The 19274-nt window shown below is 30.2% G+C and overlaps 1 protein-coding gene and 1 pseudogene across 1 annotated transcript; both read right to left on the reverse strand.

The window, feature by feature from the left end:
- Window positions 1-985: 985 nt before the first annotated feature.
- Window positions 986-8146, reverse strand: LOC106433046 (protein NRT1/ PTR FAMILY 5.2). The gene is made up of 5 exons (XM_013873891.3): window positions 5748-8146; window positions 4483-4700; window positions 2948-3513; window positions 2212-2610; window positions 986-1600 (listed from the first exon to the last, which is right to left on the reverse strand). Exons 1-5 carry the CDS (start codon window positions 5860-5862, stop codon window positions 1135-1137), a joined length of 1764 nt encoding a protein of 587 aa, XP_013729345.2. The 5' UTR covers window positions 5863-8146; the 3' UTR covers window positions 986-1134.
- Window positions 8147-8386: 240 nt separating this feature from the next.
- Window positions 8387-13343, reverse strand: LOC106433040 (annotated as a pseudogene).
- Window positions 13344-19274: the final 5931 nt, after the last annotated feature.

Consider the following 19274-nt stretch of genomic DNA (forward strand, 5'->3'; position numbering starts at 1 on the left):
TGTATATATATAGATTAATCTTCCAAACTTAAACTATTATATTATATATGAATAATGTTTTTGAATAAAAATAATTTCTGATTTAAAAATAAAAATAAAAACAACAAATGGTTATTTTCAAATAATGGATGTAATTTAAATTATACTATCATTTAACAAGTATTAGATACGTTTTGATAAATCATTATTTTCTATTTCCAGAAAAAAAAAAATTGTTAAACATCAATATCATCTAGGTTAAATCTAGGTTAAGTACACTAACATCACAAATTCAAACATCACAAAAAATATTTACATAAACATTATAATACAATAATTTAATCAAAAAATACAATTCAAAAAAAAATATTCAAAAGAATAGTTATATACTTAATATTTGAAAATCAAAGATATTTTTGCTAAAATTGTACTTACCTGGCCAAGGAGATCGACCATCTTTTTATGGATCGATCGATTGTTGAGCATGTGGTCGATCTGAAAATACTATGCAGTTTAATTAAATATCTAAAACATTTATTCCAACACTCAACAGATAGTTTTGCTAAATATGATAACTAGGTAGCCAACAAAATTACAAAAAAATATTTAAATAGTAAAAAATATGTTAATTTAAGGTGTTAAAATTTAAAAATAAATTTTAATTATGACATGCATCTTAACATTTATATAAATATATATCATAACCTAAATATAAATAATTTAACAACTTAAATTAGAAAAAATAAAAATCCCGGGCGTAGCCCGGATTAATTTCTAGTTGGCAGTAATAATGTTGATCACTAGTGTTGGGGCCAACCACTAGGGTGATAGAAAGCACTAGCCCATTTAGCGTACGCTCTGTTTTTATTCTTTCCTACTCATTTCAACAGGGCTTACTCTATAGTTTTTTAATCTCTTTTGGATTATAACTTTAAAACCAAAAGTTTGTACACTTATTCTTTCGTTGATAAATAAATTCAACAGTCCAAAACAGTGCTTTTTACCATAGTTTTGACTTCTTAATATATTATATATATCTTCTTAAAAAAATATATACATATATGTATATATATACTGAAATCTAAAGCAAAAGTGCACGGAGAAGTTCACTAAAATTTAAAGAAAGCAGAAAACTGTATAGAAAACAGTTTTTGATTATTCATTCTCCTCGACACCCATCACATTCGCTTCCTCTTCTTTCACATCCACTGGATGAGTAACCTCAGCTCTATAGACATAAAATTTAACCGCAACCAAGAAGAAGAGGAAGTTAACAAAATTAAGAAGCGCAAAAAACAAGTAATAATAATCCAACCTAGACTCATTAAGGTTATTCAAAATCCATCCTCTTCCTCGTTTCTTCGTTATCTTAGATACCGTCGACAACAAGAAACTGCTCAAGAAATTCCCGATCCCTAAACTCGTTAAGGAATACGATGCCCCGAGGCTTTTCATACACTCAGGAGCTTGATCGTAGAAAAATTCGAGCTTCGCAACTTCTAAGAAAGCATCAGCTATGCCCATTAACACGAACTGAGGAAGCAAAACGAAGATTGACAATGGTAGTTTTACTCCCTTTTGGTGGACGAGTCCATGATCAGCAGCGACTTTGAGTCTATACCTGTTACAAAAAATGTCAAATAAAAACAAGTGCAAGGCCACTACTGCAATGCGAGAGAATATGGAATTACTTAAAAAAATCACTATATAATGACATGATTTTTTTTAAAATATATAGTGCAATCAATCAATTGATGTATGCCCTATTTATATTTTTTTTTGGTGTAACCCTATTTATACATTCCAGACTGAATATCCGAAGATGTTCGTACAAAATTCCGATAAAACTCAAGTCGCTGGAAATCTTTCGGAAATATTGATTTCCAATAGATTCCACGGTTAGGAATAACTTCTTTTCTTGTAGTGTAAGTTTTAAATATTCCCACTATTTCAAAAAGAACGTCACTTAAACATTTTTCATTCAAATTAAAAAAATAATTGAAATATATTTAAGTTTTTATTAATTACGCATATTCAACCAATAGTATTTAAGATAAATGAAATTATTTACAAATCAATGTATTTTAATTAATATTGAGCTGAAAGTTGTATTGTAATTCTAAAACGACATTCTTTTTGTAATAAGAAAAAATGTCAGAATGACATTTAATATGAATCATAAGGAATATATATTAAATGTTGTGTCATGTTTATTTTAAAGTTTAACAATACCTTTCGGTGAAACATGCGACCGTCATGAGGAGGATGTGGAAGATCATACCAACTCCCATTCGTTGAAGCAAAGTAATGCCTCTTGGATTACCGGTGAATTTTCGAGTTACCTTGACAAAGACTCGATCGTATAAGACAATGGAGATGAGAATTGAGACTGTGACGAAGGCGGTGAGACTCGCTGGCGGGATGCTGAAGTTTCCGGCGATCCTTGCGTTAAGAGTTGTTCCTTGTTTGACAAACAAAGTGCTGACTTGAGCGACCGTTGCGCTTGGGACAAAAGTTGCAAACATGGCAGGTAACATATTTAGCATTTGTTTTGTTTCTTCGACTTCTGTGATTGTACAAAGATTCCACTGATCTGTTGTTCCTGTTTTGAGTGAAGCTCTGTCTAAGAATCTGCAAGACAGTTCATTGATGAATCTCAAAATGAGTATCTAATGAATATATAATACTAATTGTTTCAACATAATTTAATTAAATAGTTAAGTTTTAATTACAGCAAAAAATTGAACCAATTAGAAAGAACAAGTAGAATATGACTTTATCTCAAAAAAATTCTTGAGTATTTCAAACAAGAACTCTTTCTATTTCTTTTCAATTTTTCCTTTTATATTTAATTACTTTTAATTATTTGATATTCTCTAAGAACCATGCAATGAGGTGCTCTTATTGTATTTTATGATGTTTGACAAACAAAAAATATGAGTAATACCTAAATAAACATTCCCAATACCTTAGACTCTTAGTGGGCTGGATCGGAAAGGTGCCTTTCCGCTCATATTCCATTGAAGGCAGCTCATGAAATTGTGTGAGGCTGCGTGCCATCGGGGCATTAGCTTTGCGAAATGAAGCCACAATGACTCGAGTCATCTTCATGAAAGGGCTTCCCGTAGGGAGTTTATGGCGGTAAAAAGGAGTGCCCAATAAGAAAACAAAGATGGAAATAGCAATTCCCAAAGTTGGAATCCCATAACCCCAGCCCCAGCCCACATTATCTTGAACATATACAAGAACTGTATTGGCAAAGAGAGTGCCAAAGAAGATGCTAAACATCCACCAATTGAAGAATGACATTTTTTGAATCTTCTCCTTTGGGTCGGTCTCGTCAAACTGATCGGCTCCGATGGTAGAAATGTTCGCTTTTGTACCGCCTGTACCAATGGCTAATGTGTATAATGCTCCAAAGAAAACCGCTAACTGTAGAATAGAAGTCTGTTCGCAGTCTTCAGCATTAGCCATAGAACAATCTGGTGGTTTGATTCCCGGTATGGATACTGATAACGTTAACACCAACATCCCCTGTAATTGTTAATGATTAAACCGGTTAGTTCAGGGCTGGGAGAGTTGCTAGATCATTTAATATTTCGTATTAGTATTGAGTAAGGCCTAAGCATTTTTAACCAGAACTAAAAAACCTGACCAAATCAAACTAAGAGGTACTAAACCAAACTAAAAAACCTGACCAAATCAAACTAAGAGGTACTAAACCAAACTGAATAATCACAAAATATTTGAATGGTTCATCTATCTCTATATCTAAAATACTTGAATTGAAATCGGAACAAACCGAGAACCAAATATAAACATGAATACCCAAAATATGTACCTAAAATATTTATTTTATATACCTAAATATATATAAAAAATACAAGAACATTTATATCCAAAAATACCCAAAATTATCCAACAAACTGAGTTGACTAAAATTATCCAAATATCTTTATTTAAAATAACTGAAATTATCTAATATTTTTTATCTGAACCACCCGAGTTATCTGATTTTTTATATGAATTATTCAAATTATCTGAAAAACTGAACCAAACATGAACCAAATAATCTGATTTTTTGGATATTACCCTATTTTCCAATTTTATCACCCCAACCAGATCAAAGTTTTTCCTACTTTGAACGGAAACTAAACTGAATTTCATAAATATATAAATGGTGTTTATATTATTTTGAATGATTATGAGGTTCATCTCCAGTAGGTTCGTATATGTGATGTCCAAACCATTTTAAATTTATTCTGTTTTGGAGAGGAGATCCCTTCCAAAGTAACTTAAACCTATAGCTTTTTTGGACATTTATTAAATAGTTTTAAGTTTTAGTCACTACACTAGGCGTAATGATTTCTATATCTTTATATTCAACAGAACCAAATGGAAGAACTGGATGTTTGTAAGATTGATTTTTCGAGCATATAGGTTAAAATAGTCTTAAATTATGTGTGTTTTTTAGTTCTTAATGGTTAGAGAAAATATACGTACCAAAAAGTAGATAGTAGAAGAGATGACGAAAGTGCGGTAGCGACCAAGATGAGCGTCCGCGACATAAGCACCCAAGATAGGAGTGAGGAAAACAGTCCCGACCCAGTTGGTCACATTATTCGCGGACTTAACGGTGCCTTGGTGTAATTTGGTTGTCATGTAAATCACTAGGTTGCTCGATATCCCGTAATATGCCATCCGCTCAAACGCCTCGTACACTTTTTTATAACATATTAATTTATACGAGGAGAAGCTTATAAACGTAACGAATAGTTAATGAGTTATACATAAAAAAGATTATACATCAAAGTAGGAGAACTCTGAATTGAAAAACAATGAAAAGTAATATATAGATAAATTTTATGCGTAATACTAATATATATTAATTACTAGTGTCGAAATGAAAAGATAACTTTTCCACACACATTTTCATATTTGAATATAGAACTAGATGTTTCAAAAAAAAAAAGAATATAGAACTAGATTTTGATTCATATTTTTAAAAGCGGATTAGTTTTTGGTTTGAATATATATTAATTATTTGTGAAAATTTTAATTTGAATATATATTAATTATTTTTAAAATTTGTATTGAATTTATTTCTATTTGCGTATAGACTATAATTATGGATTATATAAAGATATTAGTAGAATTTCTTATATTATGTATATATTATATTTTAACATCGTTTTGCAAATTTATTTAGTTATTTAACAAAATAAAATAAATTGATATTTTTTTATAATAAAAAGAAAATATATTCATAATTAAATTATAAGTACAAAAAGATAGTATGAATTAAATAAAATTTGAATTAGTTAATTAGAAACTGATTTGACAATATTTTATTAATTAACATTTAAAAATCTAAGATTTTTTATGTCATAAATCGTGGATAGCATATGTTAAATGTTAGTTTAATATGGAGTATATTTTAATAATATATATGTAAGTTATTCAAACTTATATTCTACAACACCTTCAAAAAACAATTTTGGTAACTTAACCCCTTCAAATTTGCTCCATATATTTCTTAATTTTGTGGGATAAGATATGGCACCACATGTTACTACTCCCTGGTAAGTGGTAACCAATTGAAAAGTTTCCGAGACTCGTGTGATAGTAATAATTTACCTTTTAAAAATATCTAAAAACTTAAATTATCTAAGAACAAGTATAAACACTCTGATAATCAATTTAAGTGAACATTTTGGAGAGAAAAAAGGAAATAATAAAAGTGAAAATAAGTTGAAAGTATAATTTACCGACGAGGAAGGAACAAGCTTTCCATCGACCTCTAATGGATCTTCGAACAGGATTGCCTTGAAGATCAACTGTTCCATCTTTTGTGTGATCATCTCCTACCTCTTCTACTGTCATCTCTCTCTCTCTCTCTCGCCTATATTTACAGAGAAGATGATGCGTCACGCAGTGCGAATCTTTCGACTTAAGTCACTTAACCCATACGATTACGGATCATCTGAGACAGTTTAGAAAACTAGTAGACTCTGGTTCTAAATGGGGAAGAGGTGCTACTTCTATTTAACATAGCATAGATTATTGACTGAAGTGCGGTCAACAATTTTAAAACTAAAATAAAATACAATTAGTCGTATTCAAAATTATTCTGAAACTTAACCGTATGAAGTATTACCATTTTGTACTGTATATTTTGTCATGCTTGTGATGTAATCGATTTTTAAACCATTGGTTCAAGAATCAATTATAAATTTATTTATCGGTTCAATTATTTTATAACAAATTATTACTACATATACATGACTAAAATAATATTATGCACCTTCGTACAAACTTCCCTGGTCCTTAAATTACGTTAATTTCATGACTTTGTTTTTCGTTTCATTATATTACGATTTTTTTTTGTTATTGTTTATGTCATTGTTTAATATTTATATATATATATAGCAAAGATATACTTCGACTTTCATATTTGGCATGGACTCCTTAATTTTAATTTGTCGAATTTTCGATAGTGTTAGCATTCACTAGTGATGCAAAGCGATAAAAGATTTTTAAATAATTATATAAATAAGAAATGAAAAGGGATATTGGTTTGACCAAAAAAAGGATAATGGTAAAGGAACATTAAGAGATAAGCTAATGATTTAAGTGCAGAGGTACGTCATATTGCGCTTTTAATCCGAACTTCGAATAAAGCTTTATACCATTTTTTTAATTAGCACATATTAGTTTTAAGTTAAGTGGATTAGGATCTAGATTCAAACACTTGCCAAGCAGTAGAAAAAAGGAAAAATGGTAAAGAAAGGTATCCCAAAAAAAGTCGCTGTAAGGCATACTGGTAATATGCTCTGTGTTTTCTCTAACCAGATATTTTTTCTGATCCAATTTAAAATTACCAACCATATTCAATATTCTCTTTTTCTCTCTCTTATAATTAGTCCAACAAAAATACAACTGGCAATATATATAATAAAACTATCTATGTGATGCTATCTATTAAAGTTGTGAATGGAAGCAAATGGATGGGACTAAACCTTCATTTAACAAAAAAAATATTCTGAAACTTGATCATACTAACATTTTTATCCTATTTAAAACAATACATAACGTAGTAGATTCCGAAAACATTGTTTATGAAACTCATCTTAACTCCAAAGTTAAGTGTGCTTAGGCGAGAATAGTATTATGATGAGTTACTTCCAAAAAAAAGTTTCGGGTTGCACCCTTTTTTATTTTTTTCTTTATATGAAAAATAGATCAGCCACAATAGATCAGCCGCAAGAGAGAGAAAATGATTTTTTGTAACCTTACGCCGGTGGCTTTTTGAGCATCGGCGCTGAATTTTTTTTTCTAATAGTCTTTTCTTGTTTTTTATACATTATTATGGTTTTTTGATCAAAAAAAATACATTATTATGGTTTTATTCTGGATTTTCCCCCTATGTTTCCAAGGATATTTTCGTTTTCTGCCAGTTTTTGTAATTTGAGATATACTCGTTTTGCTCTGTTTTTTGTTGTAATGGTTATCGCAGATTGTAGGACGGGTTCAAGAGTAAATTTTGTCAGAAGTAATCTCATCCAGAACAACTTTAACTAAAAAAATATATTTTTATTTAGAGAACTTTTCTTGTGTAGGTAACGCAAGTGACTGCAGCCCATTGTGATGCCGAAACGCATTTCGATTGTTAATAAGCGCAAAACAAGATCAGCTTGATATCAATGAACTGTCATCATCCAACCAATATTCGATCTAGATTTTATCATTGATTTCTTTTGTAATCGTAATTGCCAGACCATATTTTTATCAAGCTATATTGTTTTCTCAAGAATTTGTTTTGACTTTCTTGATGCGATGTACCATATCAAATGTTATGAAAATATTGAAAAACTTTGCTCTACCAAGCAATTGTATTGATTTATGAGTTCAATTATTTTATTGCAACTTACTAAATAAATGACAAATGAGTTTGGAACAGCTTAAAAGTTTCTGCATCCTCTTCCAATTTTTCTCTGTTCTTTATGAATCATGATTATTAAATGTATTGGGAGTTATATTTGTTTATTTAACTACTTGTTATCACTGTTATCGTCGAATAAACGAGGGAAAGAGATATTTTTACGCTTTCAACGCATTGTTCTAAAAATTGTTCTGGGCGGCAAAACCATTTCTGTTGACGATAAAATTATTTATTATATCTATATGAAATATTTTTTAACAGATTTTCTAAAAACCGTCAAGGAGTTCAAAAAATTGCTCTATGCGCCCGCTTAATCAATAACTCGTTATTTAGCGTTTAACTACTGCCTAATGATATTTTCAGTGTTCTAAAATACGCTATGTGCTCTCTGTGCGGTGACGTAGTGCTTAGCGCCTAGCTGTATACGCGTATGCCTAAACGAACCTATGCAGATATATACTTTAATGTATAAACTTATATTTATCTATATAATATTAATATTTTTCTATATAAATATACTTATAAGTTATATCTAGTGTCAGAATCAGATATTATGTATACTAAAATAATATAAGAGTTTTCAATAGTATATATGCTAGAAATACAAACACATAAAATTAATAATATTTTAGAATTTAAGAATCAAAATAGTTATAATGTGAAAATGATAATATAAATATAAATAAAATAAAGCAATGTCTAATTTTAAAATTTTTGAAGAAACATAAAGCAAATCAAAGTGAGAGCAACATACTCTAGTTTTTTTTTTTTCCTTGCAGCTAGAGAACTAGAGAAAATGATGAATTGTACGTGAATTATGAGTCAAGGTCTAGTTTTATTTTAAAACTGTAGTTTTTTTTTTTTGATAATCCAGTATCCGACCACTTTGCGTGATCGACTAGCCCACCGGGCCTAAGCCCATGCCATTACAGGATTTTTAAGCGTCCACTTAAGGGCCCCTGGTTACGCGAAGTGGTCTGGAGGGCGAGAGGAGCCCATGTAAATCCCCTCGTGGCCAACGCGAATCGAACCCGGGACCGTATCGGGGCCGAAGCTCCCTCAAGTACCACTAGGCCAACTCGAGTTGGTTTTTAAAACTGTAGTTACACTACGTAGTGTAGTCTATATGATGAACATCATAACTTTTAAGTAAACACAAACGCATCAATATGCGGAGTATGCAGACTAGGCAGCCGAATATACACCTGAATTTTAACAAACCACGTAACATGCCGTACATGACTTTTTTTGGTACGTTTAGTAGCCAGATAGCGTCAGCAGGCTTAACTTGTTGAAGGGCCCTAGGCAAAAAATATTAAAGACCTTTTAATTAATTAGTTTAATATAATTATTAAAAAGTGTTAAATTTTTTTTATAAAATTAGCTAAACTCATTATTTTGTTTTGCAAATTAAGGTTTAAGAAACTTTGATTATCATATTTTTAAATTTTGTATAAATTCAACACTAAAAAATACAAAATAAAATTGTGCCCTTGTTGTTGCAAAAATATATAAATATGGATTCTTATTATTTAGTAAATACATCATCTTTAGGTGGGCCCTAGGATAGGAGCAAGTAATTAGTGTAGAGATTTTTGCTGTTTTGTCTTTTTTATTAGTAGATTTGGTTTAGTTAAAACTATGGACTTTTTTAATAATTGAACAAATTAAAAAGAGCTTTTAAAATAATACTAAAGAAATTATGGACCCATGGACCCAGGGCGGTTGCCCATGTTGCTATGGCCGAGACCCGGGATTGTAGCGTATACGTACATGCGTCCGCACATGGCGTATTTTAGAACATTGGAAATCTTAGATATTGTTTTCACACGTGTTTTTAGTTATAGTAAATTTGTTGGAATAGAAAAATTAAGAATATAAAAATTTTAAGAGGATAAACAAGTGGCATACAAATGTGACAGTTATAGCCCTTGATGCGCATACGCATAAAGACGCATGCGATAGTAACAACATGTGGACTTTTTCTTTATCAGCTCTACCTCTCTTATCTATACTATCACATATATACACATCATAACAACATGTGTTTTTAGTTATAGTAAATTTGTTGGAATAGAAAAATTAAGAATATAAAATTTTTAAGAGGATAAACAAGTTGCACACAAATGTGACAGTTATAGCCCTTGATGCGCATACACATAAAGACGCATGCGATGGTAACAACATGTGGACTTTTTCTTTATAGCTCTACCTCTCTTATCTATACTATCACATATATACACATCATAACAACATTCGTTTATGGAAACAATATTCTGCAACTGGTGGAGAGAGTATCGAGATGGTCTTAGTCGATAACAACGTAAGTTTCATTCAATTGTTGCTTATACCATGGTTAATACGGTTTTTATTTGTATTATTTGCTTTAGGTATCTAATATTAATTTTTCACAAACTTTTATCGCAGGATGATAAGATTCATGCGACTCTTAAGAAAGATTTAGTTTGCCATTTTGATCCATTTTTAGATTAGGAATTTTTTTTGTTACCGACAGTTACTAAAATTTCAGTTAGATCAAAACAAAATTATGCCAGTACACATACTTTGCGCTTTACATAACTGATACCGCCCAATTTTAATATTTTCTAAAAAGGGGCCATAATGTTGCAAACAAAAGATGATCCAGCGCTATTAAAATCTTCTCGGACATTTGTGTATATGCAATAATAAGCACCGGAATGTGTATATGTTTTCATTAACAAATTATACACAATTTATCATATTTATTATTCAATTGTATTTATTTAGAATATTTGTTATGAAACCGAGTGATTGTTTCGAAACTAAACAAATAACATGCTCATTCCGTGCAACATGCAGATCTCAATCTAGTAATATATTTATAATTTTTTAAGAGTATATAATTGTTTTCTTTAATATATATTTCCGCCTCCGGTCTAAAATAGTTTTGGCTTTGCCACTCCTTTTAGATGTCTTTGTCTATAACACAATAATTATTTTTTTTACAAAAAAAAAAATCACAGTGATTATGTAATTAAGGGTAAACCAATATTTGGAATATTCATGTGATTAATGTACGAGGCATTTGAAGTAAAAGTCCATGGAGAAATTCACAGATTAAAAATACAGAATACCTTTAAGGAAAACAATATATTTAGGTTATTCATTCCCTACTCCTCGACACCATCACCTTCACTTCCTCATCTTTCACATCCAGTGAATGAGTAAACTCAGCTCTAAAGACATGAAACTTAACCACAACCAAGAAGAAGAGGAAGTTAAAAAAATTAAGAAGCGCAAAGAACAAGTAATAATAATCCAACCTAGACTCATTAAGATTGTTCAAAATCCATCCTCTTCCTCGTTCCTTCGTTATATTGGATACCGTCGACAACAAGAAACTGCTCAAAAAATTCCCCATCCCTAAACTCGTTAACGAATACGATGTCCCTAGACTTTTCATGCTCTCAGGAGCTTGATCATAGAAAAATTCTAGCTTTGCAACTTCTAAGAAAGCATCAGCCATGCCCATTAACACGAATTGAGGAAGCAAAACGAAGATTTTCAATGGTAGTTTTACTCCCTTTTGGTGGATGAGTCCATGATCAGCATTCAGCAGCAACTTTGAGTCTATACCTGTTACAAAATAAAATGCCAAAAAGAACAAAAGAGTAAGGCCACTAATGCAAAGAAAATATGGAATTACTAAAAAACTACTCTATAATGACATGTTTTTTTGTATATATAATCATTAAATTCATATATGCCCTATTTATAACACACTATAAGAAAACAATCTCATTCGAGACCGAACTTCCGAATATGTCTAACGTCTAATCCATGGTTTCGAACAAACTTTTGATAAAATTTAAGTCCGGGAAATCTTTTTAAAAGATTGTTATCCAACGAATTTGACAGTAACTTTATTGTAGTGTAAGTTTAAATATTTATGAAAAGTTTTCATGCTTATCTTAAATTTTCGTAATACCTTTCGGTGAAACATGCGACTGTGAGGAGGATGTGGAAGATCATACCAACTCCCATACGTTGAAGCAAAGTAATGCCTCTTGGATTACCGGTGAATTTTCGAGTTATCTTGACAAAGACTCGATCATATAAGACAATGGAGACGAGAATTGAGACTGTGACAAAGGCGGAGAGACTCGCTGGAGGGATGCTGAAGTTTCCGGCGATCCTTGCGTTTAGAATGGTTCCTTGTTTGACAAACAAAGTGTCGACTTGAGCGACCATTGCGCTTGGGACAAAAGTTGCAAACATGGCAGGTAACATATTTAGCATTTGTTTTGTTTCTTCGACTTCTGTGATTGTACAAAGATTCCACTGATCTGTTGTTCCTGTTTTGAGTGAAGCTCTGTCTAAGAATCTGCAAGACAGTTCATTGATGAATCTCAAAATGAGTATCTAATGAATATATAATACTAATTGTTTCAACGTAATTTAATTAAATAGTTAATAAATTGAATCAATTAGAAGATAACATGTTGAATATGACTATCTCAACTTTTTCTGAGTATTTCAAACAAGAACTCTTTTATATTTCTCTTCAGTTTTTCCTTTTAGATTTCCTTATTTTTAATTAGTTTGATATTCTCTAAGAACCATGCAATGAGGGTGCTCTTATTGTATTTTATGATGTTTGACAAACAAAAAATATGAATCTTACCTAAATAAACATTCCCAATACCTTAGACTCTTAGTGGGCTGGATCGGAAAGGTGCCTTTCCGCTCATATTCCATTGAAGGCAGCTCGTGAAATTGTGTGAGGCTGCGTGCCATCGGGGCATTGGCTTTGCGAAATGAAGCCACAATGACTCGAGTCATCTTCATGAAAGGGCATCACGTAGGGAGTTTATGGCGGTAAAAAGGAGTGCCCAATAAGAAAACAAAGATGAAAATAGCAAGTCCCAAAGTTGGAATCCCATAACCCCAGCCCACGTTATCTTGAACATATACAAGAACTGTATTGGCGAAGAGAGTGCCAAAGAAGATGCTAAACATCCACCAATTGAAGAATGACATTTTCTGAATCTTCTCCTTTGGGTCGGTCTCGTCAAACTGATCGGCTCCTATGGTAGAAATGTTCGCTTTTGTACCGCCTGTACCAATGGCTAATGTGTATAATGCTCCAAAGAAAACCGCTAACTGTAGAACAGAAGCCTTTTCGCAGTCTTCAGCATTAGCCATAGAACATTCACGTGGTTTGAATCCCGGTATGGATACTGATAACGTTAACACCAACATCCCCTGAAATTGATAAATGATTAAACCGGTTAGTTCAGGGCTGGGAGGGTTACCAAATCATTTAGCCTTCGTAACTAGATACGGATCCGCGCCGTGCACGGATATTAATTTGTCAAATCTTCACTAAAATTATCGTGATTATGTTATTATATTTTTAAACTATGTAATTTTCCCGTGCTCATACACGGGTATAAATATTTCTAAAGTAAATATACTATAATAATTGATTGCTATTTATTTTTAATTTTAAATAAATTTATAGTTTGTATACATCATATATATTAAAAATATTATATTACTTTAATTATACATATGATTTTATATATATTATACTATTTTATTTTTTTACAGCCGATTTATTTATCATTTTGGTAAATTGGATTTCATCTCTGAATTCAACTGTAATATTTTTTATTCTATATATTAAAATTTTGATTAATTTATTATTTGCATTTAGGTGGTTGTTGTCTTAGATATGTAAATATATTTTATGAAGATTATGTATAACTTAATATATATTGTGCTTAGAATGAAATAAAAAACAAACTAAAGTGCCTAATTCCAAATTACATAAATTAATATAACGATAATATTCTAAAGTCTCATGTATATATATAAATTTTACAGAAGAACTAAATTGCAACCGTTGGTTAATATTTTATTTTCATTTTAATATGTTTTGAGTTGTCCTATGATTTGTATTTATAAAATAAATTACTATTCTTATAAAATTATAAATTCTTATGGTAGTTAAATCTATGATTTTAGATATAAGTTGAATTAGTCGAGTCACTCATGTTGTGTGTATATTGAGTTACATATATTCTTTCAAATTCAAAATGAAGTATACTTATTTTTTATTATAATTAAGTCAAATCAAATCAATTTTATTTATGTTTAAATGTGCATTTATTTTCACAATATTTATCAAATTATATGTTGATGTTTTTTAAAAAATATTAGAAAATAAAGCGATGATCAATAGGAAGTTACATGCATATGTAGCTGATACAAGTTAATAAAAAAAGTAGCTGATACATTTTTGAAAGCTCATGAACACATATCAATATTTAGAATGATTAAATATTTTATTAGTTCTAAATAACTTTATGCCTTTGATTTATTGAATGAAAACTGAAATTTAATTTAAATAATCTTAAAAATGAGAATTCAGATTTGCTTTGGTATTTTGAATATGGTTTCATTAAGTCCACAAATATAAAAACATAAAATTTAAAGGCAAATTTAATATTAAGAAAACAAATAAATTTATTAATGATAAAATATAATATACATACCTCATTAAACTATTTTGTAACTATTTGATCAAACGATGTTTATTTTTAAAATTTATTTTTAGTTTTCTAAATATCTCTTAAAAATAAGCAGTCAACAAAATTGTGATTTTATTTCAAAATATTATTATATAAGTAAAATATAATTTATTGATATTTTTTGTTGTAATTGAAAGATATTATAGTCAACTAAATATATGAAAAATAAATAAAACATTTCAATAGTACTAATTATCAACTATTTTTAGCCAATTAAACATATATCAGTTTATGTTATTTAATTATTTTATGTATTCATCTAAGAAAATAGATAGATATATACAAATTTTCTACTACTTTGAATTTTTTTGTATTGTTTAAAATTTTGTTTAAAAAAAAAATATTTCTTTTTCTAACATCAAGAGTATCTGTGTAAATTGTTTTTAATGAAATCACATTATATACAAATTTATATTTATCTCCTAAACCAAAGTATTTCATGATTCACTACTTCCACTCATCTATCTTCAAAACAAATCAATTTTATCATATCTTAATTTATATCACTTAAAACTGTTTATAATTACTTGATTTTTATTTTTCACGCATCAAAATATTTTTTTACAAGATTTATAAATTATTTTTAAAATAAACCGATACCAGACGACTTACACTTCAGTCGTCCAGACGACTTCCAACATCTCAGACGACTCAGACGATTTACTAGGGCTACATTCGTAAAAATGGCCTCTGTTTTTTTGTTTGGTCACAAGGGGCTGAGCTGTAATTTTACTAGGCTTTTAGGTTAGTTTTGCATTTGTTTCAAGTTTGGGTATAGGTTTGGGGTTAAAATCAAGTTGTGGGTTAGTTTTGGCAAAAACCCCTATAAAGAAAGTATTTTATTACTTCGAAAATATATTTTATGTCATTTAAAAATATTTTTTAAATGTAATATTACTATTTTTGAACTTTTCCTTTTTTATGAAATCATATTATATATACATATATTTTCGTTTTTCAATTCGTTTTTTTAACTTTATAAAAATTTTTCTTTTTTATTATATGTATATGTTTTTGGAAAATTTTAAAAAGGAAACTAAATATAAAAATAAATAATTGTATTTTAAATGTAATATTTTTAATTCATTAGGGGTATCAGTGTAATCAACCATCGTGAGAGTTAACGTGAGAGCGACACATAAGAAACTGACTTCTCAAATAATATTATAGAGATTTATGGTTTATATTTTATGTTATATAATAAGGCAATTCTCTCAAATAGACATTTTAAAAAACAATTGTCACAAAAATAGACCTCAAAAATTTAAAATGACCAAAACAGCATTTTTTATTTTGAAAATTTTAATTTTTTTTTAATTTTTTATTTTTTTAAATTTGAAATCCTATCCTCAAAACCCCACTCCTAAACCTTCTAAATCCTAAACCCTAAACCTTAAACTCTAAACCCTAAACCCCATCCCTTAACTCTAAACCCTAATGTCTAGATTTCCTTCTTTTGATAAAACATTTAAGTCTATTTTGGTCATATTTATTTTTAAGGTCTATATTTGTGACAAAAAACTTTTTTAGGTCTATCCTAGGGAATTTCTCTATATATATATATATATATATATTTATTATTTTGACACATATATAATTTATTTTCCTTACATGTATAGGTGTTATATTATAGTGCATAATGTTTCATATGTAGTAAGTTAGTGGTTTGATTTGACGATTAATTGTAATATTATTTTTCTTAATTAAGGAGTTAATAGTAGATAAAAAATTATACTATTTTCCTTTACATTACATAAAACAGTTTGTTTTGAATACTTTAAATATTTAATAATTTTAACCGAAACAATTTTTATCTAATTTATTTAAGTTTTAGTTTTTTATAGTTGTTTTATATTTCTTTGAATTTTTTCCAATTTTTGAAATTTTAATTTATTTTTATTATTTAATTATTGTTTAAAAAAACCATCACATCATCATTTTAACCTACAAAATGAATAGTACTAGTCACCTGTTTGACTTGAAGAATAAGGGTCTGACTGGTTCAAACGCAGCGGTTGCGATTGCGGGAATTTTGCGGATGCGGGTGGTTGCGGTTTCAAGCGGTTTTAGGAGATTTGTACGACTGGTTCTGCGGTTAGAAATTGATGCGTTTGCGGGATACTTATGACTAGTTAACTACCAAATACAGTAGCGGTTAAATAATAAATTAACAATATTTACATTTTATTTAATTATAAAATATCAAAAATCATAATATTATAATAAATATGAAAATTAAATTTAGAAATTTATAGTTTTAATTTTTTAAAAATTATGGAAAATATTTTTATTTTAAAATTTTATAATAGTAATTAAAATATAATAGATATATTTTAGTATTTTTATAATCCAATTTTAAATTTTTATTGAATATTTTTATTTTTGTATTTATATGTTTTTTTTTTAAAAAAGGAAAACAATTTATCCTCCCTCAACCGCCCGCAACCGCAAACGCTAACTGGAACCAACTTTTGATTTTAAGAGGTTCGGAGCGGTTTGAAGCGATTTGTAGCGGTTTGTATGATTGTTTCGAAACCCTGCAACTGCTACCAACCGCAAAAGCTGCGTTTGCGGTTGGTAGCAGTTGACAGCGTTTCGAAACAATCATACAAATATTACATGTTATGAATCGAAATCTTTAATCAAACCCTAATGATCCAATGATCAAATCAAAACCATAAGGTAATAGATCCAAACCCTAATCGAGATTGATTGTTTGATCAATTAAAATCGAAACCTTAATAGTTTTGAATCTCAAAACCCCAATGAGTAAATCGAAGCTCATAATCATAAGTTAGATTCCCTAAACCCCATTGATCTAATGATCTAAATCGAAACTCTAATATATATTACTCTAGCCGCATACATGCTTATTGCATGAATGCATGAAATCAATTAAAACCCTAAAGCTAATGCATAATCGATTTTATCCAAACCATAATTAATCTTTGAAATCGAAACTGATTGTTTGAATGATTGTATGTTTGGATATAGTATGCTAACCTTGATTAATTAAAATCGTATTGCTAGTTTTGATAGATTGAAATTCGAAACCCTAATGTCTTGGAATAAAATCGAACTTGATTGAATTTGAATATGATCACAACCCTAATTTGAATATGATCACATAGAAATCCATATGCTAGGTTTGCTAAATTCATAATTGAAATTGATTGTATGAATTGAATTTAAAATCGTATTGATTGTTTGATCAAAACCCTAAATACTTTAAAATAGAAATTGATTGCTAGCCTTGATAGTTTCAATTAAAATCGAATACTAGTTTGATTGCTTGATCCGTTTTGAAATTGAAACCGCATTGCTAGTTATTCACACGTTTTCAACATTGTTTAAAACCCTAAATCGAATTTGATTGATTGAATATATTGCTTGATTGATTGAATTGCAATTACGCTTAGAAATCGAATGCTATGATTGATCATATCTTGTAGCTGTGTGGTTTTGGTTGCATCATGCATACATATTGAATGAATATTGCTTGATTGCTTGATCACTTAGAAACCGATTACTAAGATGTATGAAAAGATTGCATTAAGATCATATAGAAACCGCCTATGCTAGGATTGCAATAACGAATGAACTGAATGCATAATACGAATTGATTGCATCCAGTAGCCGTGCGGCTTGTTCCTTGTCATAGCCGTGAGGCTTGTTTGTACATTGCATATCCGTTAGAACTGAATGCATCATATCAACCTGATCGAATGTACATATAGAAACTGAATGCTAAGCTTGAATATATTGATTGCATGAACACATTTTTAAAAACTAAATTATATAACATATGATTTCAGATGTCGAAAATCAACAACTTGGATTTTGATGCCCTAAATCTCTCTGGAGATAATTACTTGCAATGAACACTTGATACTAAGATCATCTTAAAATCCAAGGGACTCGGTGAATGTATTACCGAGGGCAATAATGCAAGTGAGAAAGATAGATACAGTGCGATATTAATTATACGCCATCATCTTATTGAGAGTCTCAAAGATCAGTATTTGACTATTGAGAATCCTCTAGACCTTTGGACAGAGTTGAAAACGAGATATGATCACCAGAGAACAGTGTTATTACCAAAGGCTATGTATGATTGGAGGAATCTCAGAATCCAGGACTTCAAGTCCGTGGACGAGTATAACTCGGCGCTGTTTAAAATAGTTTCAAAATTGAAACTGTGTGGTGAGGATATAACGGATAATGATATGCTTGAGAAAACCTTTTCCACCTTCCACACAAACAATATGTTGTTACAACAACAGTACCGTGAGAAGGGCTTCTCTACTTATGCTAATCTGATCTCTTGTCTTTTGCTTGCTGAGCAAAACAATGAGCTATTGATGAGGAACATTGAATTGAAACCTCCTGGAACAAACCCATTACCTGAAGCACATACGACTGTAGAGGATACGAAAGAGTCGAACCATGTCCAGAGTGATAGCCAACACGGCTGTGGTCGTGGAAAATGGCATGGACATGGTGGTTGAGGCCGGAACTCGTTTGGTCGAGGCCGAGGCAACTCATATGGCTGTGGCTCCTATGGAGGCCGTGGACATGGCCGAGGCCGTGGTACATCATTCAAGCCACAAAACTCGACCAAATCTGTGTGTCATAAATGTGGTATGGATAATCATTGGGCTAAGACATGTAGGACTCCCAAACATCTCGTTGACCTCTACCAAGAGAGTTTGAAATGAAAGAATACTGAAGCTCATATGACTTATCAAGATGGTGATGAAGATTTCAATCATGAA

This window comes from Brassica napus, chromosome C9 (genome assembly GCF_020379485.1).
Source record: "Brassica napus cultivar Da-Ae chromosome C9, Da-Ae, whole genome shotgun sequence".
Taxonomy (NCBI): Eukaryota; Viridiplantae; Streptophyta; class Magnoliopsida; order Brassicales; family Brassicaceae; genus Brassica; species Brassica napus.

Excerpts from the sequence above, each read along its gene's own strand:
- LOC106433046 (XM_013873891.3), bottom strand. The coding sequence starts at position 5,862 with ATGACAGTAGAAGAGGTAGGAGATGATCACACAAAAGATGGAACAGTT. Across the intron at positions 4,701-5,747 it reads AGCTTGTTCCTTCCTCGTCG|TGTACGAGGCGTTTGAGCGG; the intron begins GTAAATTATACT and ends GTTATAAAAAAG. Across the intron at positions 1,601-2,211 it reads GTCGCATGTTTCACCGAAAG|GTATAGACTCAAAGTCGCTG; the intron begins GTATTGTTAAAC and ends TTTTTGTAACAG.